The following is a 24,090-nucleotide window of genomic DNA, read 5'->3' as shown; positions in this document are numbered from 1 at the left end:
CCAATATGGAGGCCTATTGGCCGAAATATTGGGAAATAATCGAAAAAATTGGAGACAACTGGAAACTGCAGAGTAAGGATAAACTAAAAAATAAGGTGCGAGATTGGTTACACTATGCTCAAATTCAAGAGGTTTTTAAATTGGATAAAAAAGTTGGTTTCCAAGTGGAAAAATCGAAATTGGAGACAGAATTGTTAGAACCAAAAACTAAGGTATTATCGAGAATGTACAACTTGCTGCTTAAGTGGAATACACAGGATGAGATAGTTAAATCTGCCATGATAAAATGGGCACAGGATGTCGGACATAACATTATGTTTGAAGACTGGGAAAGGTTATGGAACAACGGGATAAAATTCACGGCATGTAGTGCCCTGAAAGAAAATATTATGAAAATGTTATACCGGTGGTACATGACCCCAGTCAAGCTAGCTAAGATATATCACCTGTCTGATAACAAATGTTGGAAATGTAAGGAGGCAGAAGGGACATTTTTTCATCTCTGGTGGACCTGCCCAAAAGTGAAGGCCTTCTGGGAAATGATTTACAATGAACTGAAAAAGGTATTTAAGTATACCTTTCCCAAGAAACCAGAGGCCTTCCTGCTGGGCATGGTAGACCAGAAAGTGTCAAAGAAAGATAGAACTTTGTTTATGTATGCTACCACAGCAGCAAGAATACTCATCGCAAAGAATTGGAAGACACAAGATTTACCCACGTTGGAGGAATGGCAGACGCAGTTGATGGACTATATGGAACTAGCTGAAATGACCGGCAGAATCCGAGATTTGGATGAAGAATCAGTCGAGGCGGATTGGAAAAAATTTAAAGACTATTTGCAAAAATACTATAAGCTGTATGAACTTTAAGACAGTGCATGTTTTTGGAAAGGTTACGCTTTAGCAAATATGATTAAGCAAATGGTAAAATTAATGACAAATGAGAAAAGAAGTCAATGTGAATCAAACATTTTATGTTTATTTTAAAAGGTAACAAAGTTAAGATACAATATACTGAATATGGGTACATAATAATGGAAAGTTCCAACAAGGTTTGAAATAAGGTAACAAATTGCTGATATTGCTACTACAAAGAACGCAGATCTGGAAGGTGTGGGGAAGTCCAATGGTTTTCTTTTTTGTTAAAAAAATCAAAAATTGTTTCTTGTATTTGGGTTTTTCTGTATTGTATTGAATTGTCAAAATTATGAAAAGAAACGTAATAAAAATTATTTAAAAAAAAAAAAATAAATAAACATAAACATCGTCTATAGCACCTAGATTGAGCAAGAATAGCCCGGCAGATGTGAGATGCAGCACTCCAAATCTCCTCTTCACCCAGGAGAGAAACAAAGCAAGCTGCCACTGTGGTTTAATTCTCTATCTTCATGTCAGTCTCCAGCCTGACAATTTTTTGGCAGTCTAGAAATTTTTGGAAGCTTATTTAAACAAGGCTGATATAAACCAAAACGTGCGCATGTGCAGGAAGGCCTTTCCTCGTGAACCAATTTTCCCAATCATTAAAGGCGACGTAAGAAGCACAGGAACATAGGAAGCTGCCTTATACCGAGTCCAACCATTGGTTCATCTAGTTCAGGACCATTTGCACAGACTGGTAGCAGCTCTCCAGGACTTTAGACAAAGAATCCTTCCCAGGAAGATATATGGGATTGATCTTGCATGCAAAACACATGCTCTACCTCTGAGCAACAGTCCCTCCTCAATTCATGACAGTTGTTATTCATATATTGCAGAGGATCTAGGAGCCTCCTCTAACGGAGCACTTCTTTTATGTTTTCATAATAGTTAAACCAGTTATCTTGTACATTGGCTGTGATCACCACATAGAATGCAGTCACTTAAATGTCACCAGAGGTACCAGTGAAGTGATGGCTGGCCACCTACCTCCAACCCATCAGTAGGTTATTTTGCCTTTTGAAGTGTTCTTTGCTAGGAGAGGCTCAGCTTCCCCAAATAGCTGAGATCTAAGTAGTCAAACAAAATACCGTATTTTTCGCTCTATAAGACGCACCAGACCACAAGACGCACCTAGTTTTGGGAGGAGGAAAACAAGAAAAAAAATATTCTGAATCTCAGAAGCCAGAACAGCAAGGGGGATTGCTGCGCAGTGAAAGCAGCAATCCCTCTTGCTGTTTTGGCTTCTGGGATAGCTGCGCAGCCTGCATTCGCTCCATAAGACACACACACATTTCCCCTTACCTTTTAGGAGGGAAAAAGTGAGTCATAGAGCAAAAAATACGGTATGTAATCTAGTCACTAGAATACCACTTTTTATGTCCATGATAGTTAAGAGAATACACTGAAGACATTTGCAAGGTGTTTGGCAGAAGGAGAAGGAAGTAAACAACTCCCTCCTACCCACCCAAGGACTTTCGTACCGAAATCAGCTGAGCACATGGACCTACAATAGCAAGGAGCTAAATAACAAGAAACAGTTTTCCTTTCCTCATGGTTTATCTACTTTATGCTGCACTGCATCAGAAAACAGTTTTATTTGATGGATTCTATACATTATTGGGGAGTTTTAAATCTTGCCTGACCTAAACTGATAATTTTGATTTTAAGTATTACAAGTTGTCTTGGGACCTATTTTGCAGCTGATAAACAGAATGAAAAACAAAAATAATGCGTACTTCAACCTCATTCAGCCCATGTGGAAGACGACCAAAAACCATACTACTTTTAAAAAATAGGGTAGATGTGGTTTCCAGTGCATCAAAGAATTCTTTGTATTTATTACCCGCCCTTCACCCTAAGGTCCCAAGGAGGATCACAATAATTTAAAATACAACATTAAAAACAGTTTAAAACAAATTACAGTCACACGAATAGTGTGGCACCTCAAGTATTGAAGCGTCAAACTAAAGAAAAGAGATTTAAAAATGGTACTGCTGTGGGCTGAGTGGGTAGCCTTTTTTTTTTTTAAGGCTAAACAAATGCTCTCACATTGAACTATTACAGCAGGGGCGTGCTTAGCCTCCAAATCATTAGAATATTAAGATAAAGAAATTAGGGGTCACAGAATTGTAGAACTGAAAGGGACTACCAGAATCCTATTGCAGTCCAACCTGCTGCAATGCAGGAATCTTTTGCCAAGCATGAGGCTTGAACCCAGAACCCTGAGTTTAAGAGCCTCATGCTTTACCAACTGAGCTATTCCAGGGTGTTACAGACAGGGTGAAGGGGTATGTCCCTCTTCACCGTATAGTGATAAAATGGGGCAGAGAATGAAAGGAAGAGTCTACCTCTTCCTGCCCCTACCTGGGTGAAGGAGGGCCAGAAATTGAACTGCATGGACAAGATGTGCTGCTGTATAGATGTTTCCACTGGGCAAGTTGAGAGGAGAACGATCTGGTGAGCTCCAGGTGCAATATGCCCACAGTTGGGCTTCACTAGGATGGAAGGACACTTCTCCCGGCTTAGGCTGAAGCTTATGGCAGTGCTACCCACGTTGGAGAGCAGCATGCTGCGATACGTGGTGATGTTTGGGCTCACCGGAGGGAAGACCTAGAAGACAGGAAGAGGTTCTGGTTGGAGGAATAACTTATCTGCATTCTTCTCTTCTTAGCATCTCTGCCTTGAATAGCCAGTTGGGAAAGGCTGCACTTTTTCAAAAGACAAAGAAAACAACGAGGGCCACAAAAAATGCATAAAATCCGACTCACTTTCCAATATCACGTCCATGAGTTTAACATTTTTACCCCTTTTATTGACTGGCGTAGAAGAACAAAATTAAAATCCCATGCATGCACAGCTACCCAATGATTACAATCCTGGAGTCTTTTGCAAGCTACACCTATGCAAAAATCAACCTCATTTTGGAAGGGAGGGGCGTGATTCAGAGGCGACGTACAGATGCACATGCAAAGGGAAGTTTGCACACATGATTCTATTGTGGAGTTACCTCAGCTTCCTGCCATACTCTCACAGGACACACACTTGGGGTTTCTGTCTTGCTTTCCAAGCACCTTGCCTATTTATCTGATCAAACATTTGTTCAGCACTGTTTTTAAGGGGGTGGGGAAGTTTTAAAACACTTTTATGCTTTAAAACCTGCTCTGGGTGTGTGTGTGGGGGGGAGATTTAATGATTGACATAAAGGCTGGCCGATCAGCACTGTGCACAGCCTTTTCAAGTGCAAATTGGAAGTATGGGTTTTCCCTGAGCTTAAATGGACCAAAGCACAAGTGTGCATCCACAGCAAGCTTACCACTCAAATGTTGTAAGTCTGTACACACCTAAATAGAATTAAAGGAGGTATGGTTTAGTTCAAAAACCCAGGCTTGAACAAGTGCTTCCTATTGTAAAGAATACGAAAAATGGCCTCCTTTGTTATTGTTCCCATTTTACAGGTGGGCAGACTTTGACTCCAGAAATAAAGGGAGGGCCTGCAAATATGCTTTTACCATACTTTAAAATTGGCAGGTATTTCCCCTTGGAGGTGAACCCCTTGTTGGCCTCTGCTGTCACTGACTGGGTTGAGGCACCAGCCGAGACATGCTAACCCAGAAACTCTGCTAAGGAGAAGATAATAATTTCCCCAAAAATAGAAGAAGAAAGGGAAGAGATCAAGAAAGCCACTCCAATTTCTACTTTATGAGGAAAGTACACAATGCAAGGCTCTGGCTAGGTTTGTAAGTACACCAAAGCAGAAAGAACGCTGGAGTGACTGAATGAGGCCTCAATCCAGTATGCCTAGATCAGCAAGTGCTCATCTCTGTGGCCACTGGGTGTCCTCGTCATGACTTTCCAAAATTTGTTCCTTTCTGGAAAACGGAAAGAATAGAAAACAACATCTCATTATTGCAGGGAAACAAAAGAAAGATTGTAAGACACATTGCAGACACACAAAACTAACAATGAATCCTTTCTACTTTGCAGGCGGTAGATGAGAAACACCCCACCCCAGAAGGCGAAGACTATCCCTCTCACCTTGTGACAGTCCAAGTCATACTTTGGGATAAAGTGCTGCCGCCCAGGTTGAAAAGTGTGTCCGCGCAAGGAGATGGCTAGGTCCCAGGATGGGCACATGGTGATGGGCTCCTCAATGTTGTTGAAGTTCCGCAGCACCTGCCAGCAACAAACAAAATATTATTAATTTTAAGATTTGTTAGTCGGTTTAACCTGCCAAAGACAAGCCAAAGTGACTTACAACCAAACTAGGGTATGCTGGGATCTCTCTGATGAGCAGCACGATACAGCAGGGCTTCATCTGTGCTCTACACCTTAATGCCCTGCCATGGGGTTCCAAGCCAGAATTTTGTAGCAGAAAGAGAACAAAACTGCCCTTCAGCAGGAATCCCATCACTAATCATCATTTCTCTTTTTTAAATCTGTTCCCTCATCTTCTCAGTGGACGTGGCAATTTAACGTTTTGCTAGAGAGTGCTTTTGGCAAAAGGTTTTGTACTAGCCAGCCAAACAGCCCACGTTGTGATGATTGAACCACGTTATTTTCTTGCTGTTCTCATGACCAGGGGAAATTCCGAACCCAGGACAATGGGACCATACATTTAAGCAAATGCACTTTAAGCACATGGCTTCGCCCCAAGAATCCTGGGAACTGTAATTTGTTGGGGGTGCTGGGTATTCTAGCTCTGTGAGGATGGAACGACAGTTTCTTAGGAGGAAGTCATAGGCTTTAAAAGTGCATTGAATGTGCTTTAAATATATGGTGTGGATCTGCAGAGGCTAGAATTTCTGTGCCATAAATGTCAATGCTTTGGACACCAAATTTCTACTCACCTTATAGAAGGCAAAGCCCTCCAGTTCAGCTGCATACATGGAATTGAGCAAAGAAGGCTTGAAGGTGACATGGAAAGCCATAGTCTTCAGAGGTGGGATGTCACAGACTTCTGGGATCACTTGAAAAGGACTATGTGGCTTGTTTGTCCATATAACCGTGATTTTTCCCTTTGTGTGATTGGTCACGCAGAAAGGGAGTGGTTGTACCTCTTGAAGCTTTGCACAACAGCCAAAATCATACTCCTTGATGCTAAGGCTAACGTGGGGAGGAAACACCGTGAGGTCACTGCTTACACCATCATGGAAATATTCAACCATGGGCTCAAGGGCAGGGTACTCTTCAGGAGGTTTATCCTCCAGCATCTAAAAAGGGGGGAAAGGAGAGGTGTATGCCTAAACCAAAGACTAACATCTTACTGAAGACAACATTCAGCCCCCAGGCCTGAGTTTCCCATCTCTGCTATACTCAACAGAGTGCACTCTGGTACTTGAGTAAGCACTCAAAGTCTAGCAACCGTGATCACTTGCAAACTCAGCATGGGCACCAAGACATCACTGATTCTGCGGAATCTACCTCCAGGGGTGCAAAACTGAGTACTGTACCTCCGGTGGGAGTGTGAGAGCTCCGGTTTCATCCACCAACAGTTTGCCCTCCTTCAACATAGTGCCCAGGATGTCCGGTGGGAAAAAGGTCAGTCCTCTGGCCATGTGTGTCTTGTACCTGGTAATGTCGCTCAATCTCAGAATGTTCGGGTTCATTGTTTCCGAGTGGCAGGTCCCAATCAAATCTATGAATAATGGGTCCTGAAACAGCAGAGACCACAGCAGAGTCCACTTCATCTGCATTCTTTTCAGGAATATAATTTTGCAACTTTCACCCATTAATATGTTGTCCCAGGGACCCTTTAAACATTATCCCGCCCTGTCCCTCCAGGGGCACTTTTCCATAAGCAGCTCCCCCACCAACTATGGGAGCCTTTAAAATCCAGATGTGAAAGGGCCAATCATGTGGGATCTGATCACAGAATAAGCTTCTCCTTTGGTTTCTGGGTATTTATTCCATGAGAAAGATCAACCATGTGGATGGTCATTTAAACATTTACTCCAACTGTACAGGAACTGCTCACAGAAAAATAGCTCCGGTGTAGTTAGGGTGACATTTAAAGGGATCCTCAGTCAAATTTTCTAGTTATCGTCTCCTGCTTTTGAGAGCTGGACTTCGTTAAAATGAGAAAGATTACACACTGGCAGAGGCAGTGCACTATATGCATTTGTTTTAGTATTAGTTTCCCAACCTTTCTACAAGGAATTGCAGTGAACAAACCAGTAAATGAGGCTGGGAGATAATGACTTGTCTGTGTCCATCCAACTGGCTCAGAAGCTAAGCTGGGGTGTGAATCTGTGTTTCCCATGTCCACACTCAGCACTCCAGCAGCTATTCTGTGCTGGTTGTACGTATCCACAAAGCTTTCCTTTAGGGGGTAGCGTGCTCTGTTCCTGTGCATCCAACCTCCATAGCAAACGCAACCAAGTTGCTTCCCCTTACGCTGGTCATCACAGCTGATAGACCTCTGCAAAATCAGCAGTGTTGTGCATTCTAGACAGTTGCCTTCTGTTCTGAGAAGAGGGCATCCTAAGGGAAAGCTGCAGAATGCTTCTAAGCTTGCTTCATGCATTCTTGCTTTTATGCTACCACTTTGAACTGGAAATGCAGGAAATTGCCTTGGGAAGATGCTCTATCCTTCCCTGCATTCCAAAATCAGCCTGAAAGCCAGGTCCTCTTATCTACACAATTCAACACAGGGTAATGACTTAAAATCAAAACCTCTGTTCATAAGAGGGACAAGAGCTATTGAGCAGGGGGGGAAAGATGCAGTAGGTCAGGGCTTGAGGTCTAGGCACACATTACAGGGGTATGGAGGTTAGGGCATGAATAAAATGCTGTGCTTCTAGGTATGTTTAAGAAAAGCTATCAAAGATGTGGAAAATAAGGCATTGGCCTGAGAAAGCCTGAGCATTTCCATGTAAGGATATTTGCCTGATAAAGCACAATAACCAGGCAAAAGAGAGGGTCCTGTTCTCTCCATGAAATGGCATTCAACCACCCCCTGCTTGACTGGGGCACATAACCAACAGGCCTGTTTCAATGGAAGATGTATCCTAGCCCTCTTACCTGATGATGAACAAGGCAAACCACTCGTCGGTAGAAAATTATTGGGTAGGTGGGTTGGAAGGTGACCTTCAGTGTGATAGTGGACATCCCATCCAAGACCCCAACAGGACGGTCAAAGGAAAAGACACTTTGTTTGCAGTCAATGTTAAATTGATAGTAGGCTGGAACGTCAGAGTTATTGGTCATCTCTAGGGGCTGAACTAAGTACTCTCCAAGGTTAATGCAGCTAAAGTAGACAACGGGGTGCTGAAAGGAAACTTCAGGACCTGGAATGACAAACAAGGCCAATTTTCACACCATTGCTGCTATTGAGAAAGGAGGCTGTTTTTAGTTTTTGTATACCAATAGTTCCTAATTCCCTGCCCTCCAGGGTTGGTTGCTATTATTTTTGCTATAAAAGTGGTTGATCCTCATCACCTATCTTCATGCAGCAGTGCTCCCAAATATATAGACAGTCTCACTCACACAGTGGCAAGAAGACATGCACAGAGCCCCACTCCCTCCTCCCAGATGGGGTCAGCCTCTTTCTGCTAGGAGGGCATGGTTCCTTTTGCTAAAATCTCAAGAACAGGCAGGAATAGGGGTCCAACCCAAACAACCTCTGGTTGCAACTTAACTATAATATACAACAACTCACAACTCTTCAAATGCAAATGCTATTGGAAAGTAGCATCAGCACAGCTTTGAAATCTTTGGACAAAATGTTTTGTACATGCTCAATATCCAGCAAGGTACCATAACCCAAATCTGCTGGAATCAGGAGCGAGACACTGATATACGTGCTTTGATGAAGCATGGAGATGCAAAAGGGCTCTCACTGCCTTGTACCTTTGCATGAACCTGTCACCTTCAGCACAGAATGGGTGCTGCTCCCAGCAGGCAGAACAGTGAAGTAGTCCACACTCTTTACACCCACGGTGTGTGGGCTGAACCTCACAGGGATGACTGACTTCCCACGAGCTGGAGCAATGTTTTGGGTGGTGTCACAAGAAAAAACACGATCACGAAGCACTACTTCCTTTGCTCTCTCAATCCTGAATGGGGCACTGACCTGCCGAGAGACAGAAAGTGTTATCCTTCCACTCACTGAGGAGAGAAAAGCCTACAGCTTAGGCCAATCCTCTAAATTGGCAGTTTTTTATTCTGATGGAAACTTTGGTACATTCCCACACAAAACACTCATAATCCCCTTTCAGTAATTGGTGATGCATCTGGAGACCAGCAGTCTTAGCTTCTGAGACACTGTATTACATGAATATAGGAATTAAGAAGAAGCAGCAGCCACCGCCTTTGTGGTCCTGTGCCTATAATGCCAGGGAAACTGTAGACAGAGACCAAAGACTTCAGCAGAATGGAAACTCACTAGCATCTGCCTGCCCTCTCTTTCAGGAGAGATCCATTCTACAACCAAGTGTCTCCATTAAATCCTATGTCCAGGCTCCTGCCATTCTTGGCAGCTGAACTCTCTGCACAGACTATAAATTCCCCTCAAAATTCCCAAGCAAAGGTTGCCACCTACTGTGTACATCTAGAGAAAACTTCCACATTGTGCAGATGCTTTCAGAGTGTTGCTGGAAGTGTGGTATTCAAAGAATGAATAACTTAAATAAAATAATTTATTATGGCAAATGTAAAGTATGCAGTCAATGTTTACAGCTGCTGTTTACAATTAAGTCGACACAATTTCGAGAATGGCAAAAGTCTTGTCACGATTCATATGGCAGGAGGAAACACCCAGGATAAAATTTCAACTATTGACTGATAAGAAAAAGAGGAGGATTCTCAGTGCCAAATTTAAAGCTTTATTATGAAGCATCTTGCTTGTGTTGGATAAAAGATTAGATATTATTGGAAAACACAGACCTGCTGGATCTAGAAGGGTATAATAATAGATATTGATGGCACTCCTATTTATGGTATAACAAGGTGAAAATACATAGAGGATTTGTAAATCATATAATTAGGGGTGCTTTATATGATGTTTGGGACAGGAATAGGACTTTATTAGAAAGAAATACACCGTGGTGGATATCCCCGGTGGAAGTGTTGACAGTAGGAAAGTTGAATATGGAGGGAAGCAGGGCAATTTATGAAGAAATATTAATGAGAACTGAAAAAGGATGGAAACTAAAACCTTATAACTGAATAGAGAATGCACTTACGGGAAGGTTACAATATCATCAAGTGAATGATATACTTAAAGAGGATAAGAAATTGGGTTTTAGTGATAAAAAGTGAGGATATTAAATTGAAATATTAGAAGGCAGGTCAAAACTTTTATCAAAAATGTACGATTATTTATTGGAATGGAACACAAAAGATGAATTGAAAAAAGAAGTACTGATAAAATGGGCAATTGGTTTTGGGTATAAGATCGATTATGACATTTCGGCAAAATTATGGAACGAAGGTCTGAAATTCACATCATGTACCACCCTAAAAAAAATATAATGAAAATTATGTACAGCTGCTATATCACCCCTAGCAAAAATGTACAGAGTGAGTAACAAAGCATGTTGGAAATGTAAAACGAAAGATGTTGGAGTTTTTGGAGCTGGCTGACCTGACTGGAAGAATCCGCGACCAGAAAGAAGAGGAGACACAAGAGGATTGTTAGAAATTTAAAGAATATTTAGCTAAATATTGCAATATAAGATAATTAGAAAATACTTATAAGCAACAAATAGGCTTAGGGGTAGAATAAGAATATGTGGTAATAAATATTAATGATTTGAATAATAATAAAGGAGAAGAGCTTAGTTAATGAAAGGAGTTAATATTATTAGAAATATGAAATTGGAGAACTGTTATACAGGTGATATAATGAAATTCAGATAGAGGGGATTTGAGGCAGTCAGTTACCAATGTTAAGAGATTTAGGTATTTGAAGTAATAATTTTCTTTTGTGTTTAGTTTATTGTCTTTGTTGTGTGTTTTGTCATTTTTTTTCTTTTTTCTGTGTGAAAAATCTGGAAAATCAATAAAAATTGGAAAAAAAGAAAAGAAAAATATAGGCATGTTATAGGCACTGACAAAGCAGAATATGGGCATGTCCTCTTGGGCACACATCTAGGTCATGAGAATATATCTGTTTGAAAACTTCAAGGATCAACTTATCTTACCACAGACACATTGAAGACATCCACATATTTTTCTACAGTGCTGCCAGCAGCAACAGCACCAAAGCAGAGCACATCCCGGAAGTTTCTAAGCCTGGCATCTTCACATGAGTCTCCTGGCACATTCACCAGCAGGTGGGGATATTTAGCTGCAGAAAATAAAGATTACTTTTAAAAGCCAAAGGTGGAGGCCTTCCTACACTGAAAACATATTGGTTTGGGCATTTGCATCACTGTGTCAAATATCTAAACTGAAGCAAAATCATTCAGTGACCAGTAATCTGCCTTTTGAACAGTTCTCAGGACATGAACTTTATATTCAGGACAGAAACCCTCTAAATTATGAGCATGAGGATTAAAATGGCTGCTCCATGGGGCCTTTTGGAGCTTGGAATATCTATACTATATTTCATAACAATTGTACTCTTCCTTGAATGAATAGCTTAGGGTATCTAAAAATGTAGCAGATACTATGATGATTTCTAGCAGGCATTAGGTATAATTTTAGGCAGCTGCACATAAAATAAGAATATGTGGCAAAATTAGATAAATTGCAAGTGAGGCAAGCAAGTGAAAAAAAAAGCAGGTGAAAAATGAGGTTCAGATTAGAGATGTTCTCAGCAATCAGGAACATCTGAGAGCTAAGACCCTTTGCAAAACAGCAGATAGGACCCTCTATTACAGGACTCCTTTAGCTCATGGGGTTTCAGTGTTGCAGGCGAACCCATAGGCAAAAACATAGATACCCATAAAACCTAATGTTATGGCCTACATTGTGTGCCCTTTTGCTTTAGAGCTGAAAAGTCCTCACCAACAGCTTTCAGCTGGATGGCCTTTTGCTCCGGAGTATCTCCAAAACTGCATATTGCTGATATGTTGTGCACTTGAGCCATCTCAGGTTGAAATATCACTTTCATTGTGCACTCTTCGCCTGGATCCAACATGCCACGAGAAGGAAGAATGCAGAAGGAAGGTGGCACCTCCCAACTAAAGCATGTCAGTAGTTCTCTAGAAGAAACACACACTGTAAACCGGGGATGGGGTACCCCAAATGTGGCCCTCAAGGCCTCTCTGCCTGGCCCTCAGGACTCTCCCCAGGCAATACGACCTCCAGAGCTGCACCTCTCATGGGCCCCACATTGCACCCTCCTTGAATGTTTTTGCCTGACTCGAGTACATTCATGAACTATAACAGTGATTCTTGCCTGCCTAGGTGGAGGATAGAGAAGGACATTTGGGGGTGAAGAAACTAGCCTGCTGTACAAAGATAAAATTCATATTTATTGCTCTGCCTACTTTCGCCATAGGCTCTGCGGCCTTCAGGCTGAATAAGCTTCCCCACCCCTGCTGTAAACCAAAGGCTTTAGAGCAAAATAGCTTTTCTCGACATCTCATTTGACAGTGCCTTTCCACAATATCCCAAACAGATGCCCTTTGGAAAACTTAGGGGCACTCTGTGTCTCAGAAGTAGTATCTGGAAAAACATGATAGCAATCTCCAATGGCAATCATAGCAGGAATGGGTCAGCTGTATGGATCCCATCCTAATCCAGTGAGTAAACAGCTTTAGAGGCTACAGACAACCGCACTCACCCATCATTGTACATGGTAAAGGAGGCCTCTGTAGAGTCATAGACGGCACATGTAGGAAGCTGGATACTCTCTTGGAAAAGCAAATCAAGGTGAGGTAGCTTGGCTACCAGAGCAACAGAAAACTCTCCTTCTGCCTTTTCAAAAAGAACGCTGTCTTCATACTCTTTCTACATAAGAAGTGGAGAGAGTGGCTGAACTCCATGCCAAGTGCAAAGAACAGGCAGGCAACTTCTACATACACAGAGCAGGAATTACACATTCATGCATTCCAAGAGAAAATAAAAGGACTGACTGAGCATGAGCAGCTGTGCTATGCTGTGATTAGGTCCATTTGTTTCAATTATTTCTGTCCCACGTTTCAAACACTTATTTTTTTCAGAACAGCTTACGTAACATTATCCGATGCAAAAAGCATATGCATACAGCAGCAGAAAAAACCAGCAGAAAAAACAAAACCAATACAAACAGCAGACTCTGTCATAAAATACCACGCAGATTTAAAATATATTCAAATGCCATCTACAAATGGTAGACAGAGGGCCTATTAGACTTTCCAGAGAAGGGAATCTACGGCTGTGGTGTAACCTCCACAAAAAGAAGTCCTGTTCCTTGTCTCCTCCAATGAGATCTTAGCTAATGATGGGCCCTAGAGCCAATATTAAGACTCAGGCAGGATTACATAAGATGCAGACTATCCTTAAGATAACCTGCTCCTGGGCCAAATTGAGCCCGAAAACAAAAAAAAATCCCCCATAGCCAGTGGTGGAGGAACCCTCTCCGGCACCCAGGGCAGGACAGGATGCCCAGTGGCATATGTGCACCATCCGTATGAACTGCGCATGCGCAGAAGCCCGTGCAGAGGCCCGTATGGATGGCGCGAGCGAGTGGCAGCCCGTACGGACACCGCATGAGCGGCACCCATACTGACTGCGCAGACACCCTCGGCCACTTTACAGCTGGGGGAGGCAGCGGGCCATCTTGTCACACACACCCCAGATGGCACCCAGGACGGCTCCCCCCCCACACACACTTTGTATGCCCCTGCCCATAGCTCATTAACTGCAATATTTTGCCACTTTGCTGAAAAGAATATTGTGAAGTTGGTGCAAATGAAAGGTGAACATAACAGTTTTGTAAATGTCAAGGGCATATGGTATTGCACTATTACCAACAGATCAGTATTTTTACTGTGCTCAAATTCTGCCCTGCTTCCCCCAGATTTGAATTCCATTCTGTTACGGGAGCGGGAACAGCAAATCAAATCAGAATTCATACATTTGTGACATCAAACAATTAACAAGTTTGGGCTGCAACAGGAGGTGCACATTGTCTCAATCTTCACATAGGCTCTTAAGTTCAATTGTCATCAACTTTCCTTGCCGGCCATGTTAGAAGAGGACACAGAGAGAACACTGCTCTGACAGATTGGTGCTTTTGGAAGAGAGGTAGGTATATCCCTGAACTGCTTTACCTTTTCCAAAGGGCAGAAGATGATGGGCAAAGTTATGGACATCCCAGGACTCAGAATAATTGGCTGTGGGAAAACAGTATTGAAGAAACGAGTTGTAGGAGGCCTGGAAACAAATCAGAACAAAGTGACCATGGAAAGTGGAGATGGAGGTGACACAAAACAGTACAAAAAGCATAACTATGAATATTTAAGAACATTTTGTATGCTCTTTTGTATGAAACAAAATAAATAACATTGTGAAAAGTCAAAACAAAATTTGCACTGTCAGATTTAATGATACTTAATATGCGGGGGGAAACACTTCGAAGAGAATAGTAATAAAAATGTTAAAATTCAGCACCAAATAAAGACTTACCTATTTCCCCGTGCATTTTTAGTGTTGTATTGTAATAACTGTAGCAGACAGCCATTGCTGTGGTTTCAGCAGTTTTTATCATTAAGTTAGTTTTATTATTTATGGTTGTTTTTATGGAATTTTATGGAATCTCTTTTCCCAGTCTCGGCTGGGGAGGGCGGGATACAAATAAAAGTTTTTTTATTATTACTATTATTATTATTACTACTATATCCTGCCCTGGGATCCACTGAAATGAAGGGTGGGTTATAAGCATTTTAAATACATACATACATACATACATACATACATACATACTAAAATTATGGTAAAAACCAGAATTGTTGAAAAAGTACACAATACACCCATCAAATAATGTGAAAAACCTAACAAACCATGCAATCTGTTAGAAGTTGCTAGTAGATACTGACAATATGGATTTAGTTGACATTTGGAGAATAAAAAACCCTCTGGGAAGAGAGGGAACCTTCTTCTCTGAGACCAAAATGACATGGACAAGAATTGACCAAATTTGGGTAACTAGAGGGCTGGCTCCAAAGACTAGAAAGGCGGAAATATGCCCCAAAATGTGCTCCGACCACAATGCTGTAAAGATGGAATTGAAACTAACACCAACTGGTTCCTTCAGATGGAGGATGAATGACACATTGTTTAGGAATGAAGAAGTGACTAAGAAGGCCCAAAAAACTCTGAGAGACTATTTTGAGATAAATATGAACACCACTGTAGAAAAAAGAGTAATTTGGGACGCAAGCAAAGCGGTTATGAGGGGATTTTTGATACAACAGAATGCAATTCAAAAGAGAGTCGAAAATGAGAAAAAAGATAAGATTTTGGAGAAAATAAAGGAAGGAGAGAAGAAATTGAGAGTGAAACCAAAGTCGCAGGAGATTCTGAAAGAGATAAAGTTACACCAAGTACAATATATGAAAATGATGAACCAGGAAATAGAATGGAAAATTAAACAGATGAGACAAAAGACATTTGAATCGGCAAATAAATGTGGAAAACTGCTGGCTTGGCAAATGAAAAAAAGACAAAAACTCAACACTATTACAAATTTGGAAGTAGAAGGAAAAAATATACAGAATCCAGTGGAGATTAGAAAGTGTTTTCAGAGGTATTTTAAACAACTATATACACAGGAAACCCAGAAACAAATGGACATTGATCGTTTCTTGAAAACAAATGGATTACAAAAAATCTCTCAAGAAAATAAGCTAATGTTGAATTACAAAATAACGGAAGAAGAGGTAGAAGGGGCCATTCAGAATATGCAATTGGGTAAATCTCCAGGACCGGATGGTTTGACCTCAAGATACTATAGATCCCTGAAAGAATGGGTAATACAGCCATTAAAGAAAGTTTGTAATGGAATATTGGAAGGGGAAAGGGCACCAGAGTCATGGAAGGAAGCTTATATTACACTTATACCAAAAACAGAGTCTGAGAAGACATAGCTTAAGAATTACCGCCCCATATCTTTGCTTAATGTGGATTACAAAATTTTTGCAGACATTTTGGCTAAAAGATTAAAAAAGGTATTAGTAGAAGAAATTCATAAAGATCAAGCTGGTTTTCTCCCGGGCAGACACTTGTCTGACAACACGAGGAACATAATTAACATTTTAGAAAAGTTACAAGTGAATATTAATACTAAAGCAGTTTTTATATTTGTGGACGCGGAGAAAGCCTTTAACAATATTTCTTGGAGTTTTATGAAGAAGAATTTACAGGGGATGGGGGTTGGTCAAGGTTTTGAAAATGGTATAGGTGCAATTTATTCAGAACAAAAGGCTAAATTAATTGTGAACAATGTAGTGACGGAAGAATTTAAGATAGAGAAAGGAACATGACAAGGCTGCCCAATCTCTCCATTGCTTTTTATATCGGTCCTGGAAGTTCTTCTAAACATGATTAGAAGGGACCAAACGGTTAAAGGTATACAAGTTGGAGCTAAACAGTAAACACTGAAAGCATTTGCTGATGATTTGGTATTGACATTACAGGAGCCAGAATCTAGTACCAAAACAGTACTGGAACTGATCCAAGAATTTGGACAAGTAGCAGGATTTAAGTTGAATAAGATGAAAACTAAGGTTTTAGAGAAAAATTTAACAGTGACGGAGAGAGAAAGGTTTCAGAAGGAGACAGGACTAACACTGGTTAAGAAAGTGAAATACCTAGGGGTCAACATGACTGCTAAGAATGTGAATTTATTTAAGGATAACTATGAAAAATGTTGGATGGAAGTGAAAAAGGATTTAGAAATGTGGTCAAACCTGAAGCTATCATTGCTAGGCCGAATTGCTGCGATAAAAATGAATGTATTGCCAAGGATGCTGTTTTTGTTTCAAACATTGCAAATTTTGGATAAAATGGAGTGTTTCAAGAAGTGGCAGAGAGATATCTCTAGATTTGTCTGGCAGGGCAAGAAGCCTCGAATAAAATTCAAGATATTAACTGATGCTAAAGAAAGAGGTGGATTTGCCCTGCCAGACTTAAAACTTTATTATGAATCAGCCGCTTTTTGCTGGCTGAGAGAATGGATGCTTCTTGAGAACATTGACGTGCTGGATCTAGAAGGCTTTAACAATGTATTTTGGGTGGCATGCATATTTGTGGTATGATAAGGTCAAAGCACATAAAGCGTTTAAAAACCATATTGTCAGAAAAGCACTGTTTAATGTTTGGATAAGATATAAGGACTTGCTTGAAAATAAAACCCCAAGGTGGTTGTCACCAATGGAAGCGAAGGCTCAGAAAAAGCTCAATATGGAGGCCAAATGGCCGAAATATTGGGAAATTTTGGAACAAGAGGGAGACAGATTAAAACTGCAGAGTTTTGAAAAATTAAAAAATAGAGTGCGAGATTGGCTTCATTATTACCAGATAATGGAGGCATATAACTTGGACAAAAAAATTGGCTTCCAGGTAGAAAAATCAAAATTGGAAACAGAGCTGCTAGATCCTAAAATTAAGAACTTGTCAAGAATGTATAACTTGCTGTTGAAATGGAATACTCAGGATGAAATGGTGAAATCTGCTATGATTAAATGGGCACAAGATGTTGGATACAATATTATGATGGCTGACTGAGAACAGTTATGGACCACAGGTATGAAGTTCACGGCATGTAATGCCTTAAGAGAGAATATAATGAAAATGATCTACAGGTGGTACATGACACCAGTCAAGCTTGCAAAAATCTACCATTTGCCCGATAATAAATGTTGGAAATGTAAAGAGACTGAAGGTACATTCTTTCACCTTTGGTGGACATGCCCAAGGATTAAGACTTTCTGGGAGATGATCTATAATTAAATGAAAAATGTATTTAAATATACCTTTTTGAAGAAACCAGAGGCCTTTCTCCTGGGCATGGTCGGCCAATTGGTGTTAAAGAACGATAGAACTTTCTTTATGTATGCTACAACAGCAGCAAGAATACTTATTGCAAAGTACTGGAAGACACAAGATCTACCCACCCGGGAAGAATGGCAGATGAAGGTGATGGACTACATGGAACTGGCGGAAATGACTGGCAGAATCCAAGACCAGGGAGAAGAGTCGGTGGAGGAAGATTGGAAGAAATTTAAAGACTATTTACAGAAACATTGTAAAATTAATGAATGTTAGAAGGATGTTGGAATGATGTTATGTGGCTTTAGCAGAAATGATGCAAAGGATTTGGGAAAAACTGACTGTTAATTGGTGAAAGGAGGGAAAGTAAAGCTACATTATACTAAGATAAATTACAGGACTAAAATTTGAAAAGATGGAAAGGATTTGCTGAAATAGATAATCGAACTAGAATACAAAAAAGGGAGGTGTGAGGAGGTCAAGGAAATAAGCTAATGAAAGATAAGTAATGGGAAGATTTGTTGTAATTTTATTTGTTTTTTTTGTTTAATGGATTTTATTCTTCTGTTCTTTTTTTTGTATCTCATTCTTTTTTCTTTACCCATTGTGATGTGTTGTATTGTTTTTTGTTTTAAATGATGTTTTTTACTTTTTCTTTTTGTAACCCTTAAAACTTTAATATTATTTTTTTAAAAAAATAGAAGTTGCTAGTAGATAAAATATATTATGCTGGCAACCCTATGCATATTTACTTGGGTGAAGTCCCACTGAAATCACTGGGAGCTACTTCTAAATAATCATGTCTAGGACCAGTATGCAGTTGAGTAGGGTTTGCAGTGACCATCCAACATGTACACATTTGTGCAATGTAAAATATCAGCAAAGTTTTACTCAGCAGAATAGGGTTGAGTGGCAAATAGTAAATGACTACTACTGCAGTGAAAAGAAAATTCAAGGCAGAGAAATGGCAGCTCCTTTTGCCTTCTACATGGCTTACACACCTGAACTTCAACTTCTGGGGTTTCAAACACACATTTCTCAAAATGAGATGTTTTGTGAATTCTTTTCCTAGACACCATCCTTGCCAGGTGAGAGTATCAGGTACTTCAATACCCCAGAAAATATTCTTGGTTTTTCTTGCAGTGAAGAATGAAGGCTTCTTCCGCACAGACACCACCAGCTTCTAAAGAAACAAAGAAAAGCAAGTTGCCATGCTGCTCATTACTTCATCATAAAGTATCCACGTGAGCCCAAAGATTTTACATAATAAAATAGTATTATTTGTAAGGGATAAAATGTGAAGATTTTTATGGTAAAAGTGTGATAAAAAAATGGTTAAAATTATGATATATGTAAACTGCTAAAGATGAGCTAAAATGAAAATCAGATAGGGGGGACTTGGGGAAGCTCACCTAACAATGTTTAGAAAAAATAAGGATAATACAAGAATTTGTATTGTTTGTTTTTCTGTTTATGTTGTTCATTTGTGTTATAAAATGCATTTTAAAAAATGGGGGGGGGAGATTTTACAGGAGAAACTATGCCAGATGAGTGCCGCAACCCCAGAGTCGTCTGCGACTGGACTTAACGGTCAGGGGTTCCTTTACCTTACACTGGAACAGGTAAGAAAACATTTTTGTTTTGAAAATCCTACCCAGCTGCACAGAAAGATGAGGTAATTTTAATCTGTTTTAGTATTTTAACTTTTGTATGCTTAAGAGTAAGGTTGTGAATGTTTCTTGATTTTATTGTTTTATCTTTTTTGTAAACTGCTTTGATGTGTTTTACAATCAGAGTATAAATTTTATTAAATAAATAAATAAAATATCAGTGGAAATTACTCACAATTTAAAGGCAATGAAAGCTCTATTATCAGCTATATAGCACAAAGATTACTCACCTGCTTGGTACCACCACCACCGAGTCTCTGAAGGGGGTCTGAGTTGGCTGTGTATCTGTGCATATGAGTCAGCATCTTTGCACCTGAGAGAGCCAAAGAACATCTCAGTTGTTCAGAAAATTGTAGAACAGCAAAGCTGCTGGTGACAGGAGAAGGCTGTTCTCTAGGGTGAGAATCTGGCAATAATGGAATTATGGGACCGATTACTCCGTTCCACATAAACAAAACATTTAAAATAAGTAATCTTATGTTTCTGTTTGCATGGGCGTTGCCAGGTATTTAAAAAACTCATTCATATGCAAATTGGTGCCCGAAGTATTTTTTGTGTGTGCAAATTAGGTCACTGAGCAAATAAAGATGCTGGATGAGCTGGGGTCCCCCTGGCACTGTGCTTTGAAACATGCTCAGCACAGCGCTTTTTGTTTTTCGTGGGTACTCAATGGTACACAGTACCGGCACCTCTTTTTTGTTGTTGTTAAAAAGTGTGGCACTTACTGTAACAGCTTCATGGTAAGTAACGGCAGGGCTCTTTTTCTAGAAAAGTAGGTGCCCAAGAGCATGTAATTTTTCACATTTTTTTAAAAAGGGAGTGAAGGACAGGAGATCTGGGGCGCACAGTCGGTGTCACTATGTGGAAGGAATATCCTGCTTTCGGTGAGCCCTGCTAAGAGGGCGGCGGGCGCGTGGAGGTCGAGCGTGCTGGAGCGGGTACCGGGTCCTACCTAATCTTCACCGTCCCACAGCTCAGGAGAGGAAAATCCTAGAACAGGCGAAGAAGGCGCGAGAGGAAGATCAAAGCAGGCGAAGAACGCGAAACCGGCGTTGCTACAGCAACGAGACGCGGAAATAGCCTATCCGAGTAACTAAGTACGGCCGCCGTGGAGGGACATTCCTATTACAAAAGGGCGTTTGAGGGCCCGGGAAAACGCGGGTGCGCGTCGTGAATGGGGCAAGCCGAGAAGCAGCAGGTCCAGGAGGTTTAGTTAAAAAATTAGAAGGAAGGAAGGCGATCAGACCCCACCCGCTCCGCTCCCCGTACCTCATAACGAAGCTGGCCTCTAGAGAGAGCCCTCGAGCAAGAAGTGGCATTTCTCCTCCCCCCAAAAAGTGGCTTCTTGTCCAAACCGCCGCCAACTTCAAGAGGGTTCTGTTCCGTGTAACCCCGGCATTTATTAATTTTTGCCAGCTGCGGCTCATTGAACTAGATGCAGCTGTTCCTTAGCCTGATCCCGCTCAGGTGCTTCAAGAAGCGGGTGGGTGTGTCGCGGGGAGATCTAATGATCTTCTAAAATGCTGTGGTCCTCCGGATGTTTTCACTCCCAACGCCCACCAGCCCCAACTAGTATGACTAATGGCCAGAGAGAAACCATGGGAGTTGTAGTTCAGCAACATGTGAGGGGGCAAAGCTGGGATAGATTAATGGTTTCTTGTTCGTTTGGTGCAAGATTTTGCATAGAGGTTTTGCATGGATGAAGGAATAGATACAATTAAATCATAATGGGATTAAATAGCAGTGTGATAGTACATTAAAAAAAAAATCCTTCAAACTGAGAGCAATAGTTTGATGTGGAACATATTTCCATAACCAGTCCTTTTTTCGTATGAAATTTAACCCCTAGATCTCACTCCCAGTGTTTGGTAGATTTTAGGTGATAAAGTGCATAAACAATCCATTCAACTTACTCAATACCTTGTGTGTCTGATGCATAGTCATGAGGTTTTCAAATTCTGTTTTGTCTCATACATGGCCATATTTTGTTACAAAACTATTGACTATATTTATTATATGTAAATATTGGGAGATATACTGGAAGTGCACACTGTGTTCAAGAGACAGTTTTGCGGGACACAAGGTAGGGAATTCAAAGATGGAATGGGGAAGAGGGTTTATATACCAGTTTGATCTCTGGGTTATAGTCAGCCTGGTCCTGCTCAGAATAAACCCACTGAAATTAATCAACCTGAGCTGGTCATGTCCATTAATTTTAATAAGTCTACTCTGAGTAGGACTAACATTAGATACAACCTTTTAGCCAATTAGATTCCCCCTCCCAAAAAATGTGGCAGCTGTGATCTTAGTCATTCATTGGTCAATTCTAGATGTTTGCTGCAAAGCTGGGTGATAAAAATATTATCAGCTTTTGTTCACCTGACAAAAACTACATTTGGACAAAAGTCCTTTTTAAAATTTTATTTTTCAGTTTAACAACAATAATCATACATTAAAAAGGTAGATACATACATATTTATTTTGACTCCCCTTCCCCTCTTCCCTGGTTTCTTATAAAAGAATTTTTAAAACTGCACCTCCCCCTTAACACCTTTAACTTTGTTACTCTCTGAATTTCTTTTAAATTAACCTTTTAACTGCTTCGTTAAATTAATCCTGCTAATGTGTTTAATTGTTCCTTCTTGACTCTTCATTCTTCCTGTAAGTTTTGCCATTTCTGCATAGTTCACTAACTTTGCCTGCCATTCTTCCTTAGTTGGGACAGTATCTTCTTTCCATCCCTGCACAATATGCATTTTTTTTCTCGTCTTTCAGTATCTCTCATTGGGACAAAAGTTCAATAGGTTTAAAAGCAAATAGCTGCCCACCCCACTTAAGATGTCATTATGCTATTTGAAGGCAGTAGGTGGACTGTTCAATACCCTTGGTGTAATCCTTGATGCCTCCCGTTCCATGGAGGTGCAGGCTACAGCAACAGCTAAGGCGACATTTTTCCATCTTTGCCACATTAAGCAGTTAGTCCCTTACCTTTCCTGCCCTGATCTGGCCACAGTGATCCATGCAATGGTCACCTCCAGGCTTGACTACTGTAATTCGCTCTATGCAGGGCTGCCCTTGAAACTGTCCCACAAACTCCAGCGGGTGCAGAATGCTGCAGCGAGGCTCCTCATGGGGTCCCTGCCATGGGAGCATATTCACGCAGTGCTTTACCAATTGCACTGGCTCCTGGTGGAGTATAGGGTCAGGTTCAAGGTGCTGGTTTTGACCTTTAAAGCCCTTTGTGGCTTAGGGCCCTTGTATTTACAGGACCGCCTCTCCTGGCATGCCCCGCAGAGGACCTTAAGGTCCATGAATAACCATAATTTAGAGGTCCCGGACCCTAAGGAAGTCAGACTATCCTCCACCAGGGCCAGGGCCTTTTCAGTGATGGCTCTGACCTGGTGGAATGCTCTGTTGCATGAGACTAGGGCCCTTCAGGATTTAACCTCCTTCCATCGGGCCTGTAAGACAGAGCTATTCCACCTGGCCTTTAATTTGAATTCAGCCTGATTTTTTATTTCCCTTCTCTTCCCTCCCCCTCCCCTTTTATGAAGATTACCCGCTCTGAGACCCCACAGCTAATTCTCCCCTGGCCTCCTCGCTGGCCCAAGTAGGACTAATTCAGCCAGCTAGCCCTAATGCTTATTAGATGGATTTTCCCCAAATTGGTTTTTGAATTTTGAATTTTATTGTTATTCATGTTTTTATACTGTATTTTATCCTGCTTTTACAATTAAGTGTTTTAAATTCGGGGCGGGGTATAAATAAAAAATTATTTTTATTATTATTTATTATAGTATCCAGCATCTTCTCTCCCAAAGGTACTCTTGGGAACAGTATTATGGTAGAACATATCCCAGATCTGTTCCTGAAAAGAGGTTTTGTTCTGATGGCAAATGCACAGGCAACAGTGTCCAGATTCCCAAGTTCCCCATCCTAGAGAGAGATCCATGGGATCTAGAAATATCCTTGCCAGTGCCCTTGGTGTTGTAAAATTGCATTGGTTCTGAGATACGGGGAGAAGGGTAAAAATGTGTCTTTAATGGGGTATGTCTGTTTACATTCTGAGTCATGTAGCTAAATGACCATAAATCAACCCTTTCCCCTCTCTCGTCAATACCACCTCTCCCCCCAAAACTGGACAGGTGCCCAGATGCAGCAGAAACAATCTCATAAATAAGAGCCACTAAATAACATGCTTTGTGCAGCGGCAGGGAGCCACAAACAAACTCTGCATGAGCTGAATGCCACCATCCATCACTTTAATGGGTGTACTCTGGAAATTAAACCTGTCATGGCCCATCAGGGGGAATGTTTCAGTATGTGACATCCTGATAACACACACTTCTTCCATCTTTTTCTCTGCCTCGTGCCACCTTCTCCATGTGCTTCCACTTAACCTGTGACCTTTGCTACTCTGAAGCTCTGGTGTCAGATTATGAGGTCAGTTCTAAGGATGTGATAGGGCTTGGCTCTTCTATCAGAATTCATGGGTGCTCATATGCCTGAGAGAGCCATTATTTGCTACCTGGCTGTTTTAAGCACAGTTCTAGAGACACAGGGTTTGCAGAAGAGGACAAGTG

The 24,090-nt window shown here is 41.0% G+C and overlaps 1 protein-coding gene across 5 annotated transcripts in view; it reads right to left on the bottom strand.

Moving 5' to 3' along the window:
* CFAP65 (cilia and flagella associated protein 65) overlaps positions 1 to 20,889 on the bottom strand; it is a 54,977-nt gene extending 34,088 nt beyond the window's left edge. For 2 of the 5 annotated variants that reach the window (XR_014550918.1, XM_083624473.1), the window contains exons 1-13: positions 20,460 to 20,624; positions 19,738 to 19,820; positions 18,839 to 19,020; positions 14,120 to 14,222; positions 12,649 to 12,815; positions 11,868 to 12,064; positions 11,060 to 11,205; positions 8,766 to 8,988; positions 7,938 to 8,203; positions 6,368 to 6,568; positions 5,765 to 6,127; positions 4,953 to 5,090; positions 3,282 to 3,527 (exon numbers count right to left, since the gene is read on the bottom strand). Coding sequence is in view for 4 of the 5 variants with exons in the window: in XM_083624473.1 (XP_083480599.1) it covers positions 3,282 to 3,527; positions 4,953 to 5,090; positions 5,765 to 6,127; positions 6,368 to 6,568; positions 7,938 to 8,203; positions 8,766 to 8,988; positions 11,060 to 11,205; positions 11,868 to 12,064; positions 12,649 to 12,815; positions 14,120 to 14,222; positions 18,839 to 19,020; positions 19,738 to 19,812 (2,307 nt within the window). In the remaining variant the exon portion in view is untranslated. Of the gene's footprint in view, positions 1 to 3,281; positions 3,528 to 4,952; positions 5,091 to 5,764; positions 6,128 to 6,367; positions 6,569 to 7,937; positions 8,204 to 8,765; positions 8,989 to 11,059; positions 11,206 to 11,867; positions 12,065 to 12,648; positions 12,816 to 14,119; positions 14,223 to 18,838; positions 19,021 to 19,737; positions 19,914 to 20,232; positions 20,438 to 20,459; positions 20,625 to 20,776 lie in introns of those variants that run through there. The other 3 variants (XM_083624475.1, XM_083624474.1, XM_083624476.1) reach the window with 3 other exon arrangements.
* Between the last annotated feature and the right edge of the window lie 3,201 nt (positions 20,890 to 24,090).

Source organism: Podarcis filfolensis (assembly GCF_964270895.1).
Source record: "Podarcis filfolensis genome assembly, chromosome: 1".
NCBI classification, from domain to species: Eukaryota; Metazoa; Chordata; class Lepidosauria; order Squamata; family Lacertidae; genus Podarcis; species Podarcis filfolensis.
This window is presented reverse-complemented; position numbering and strand designations above follow the sequence as displayed.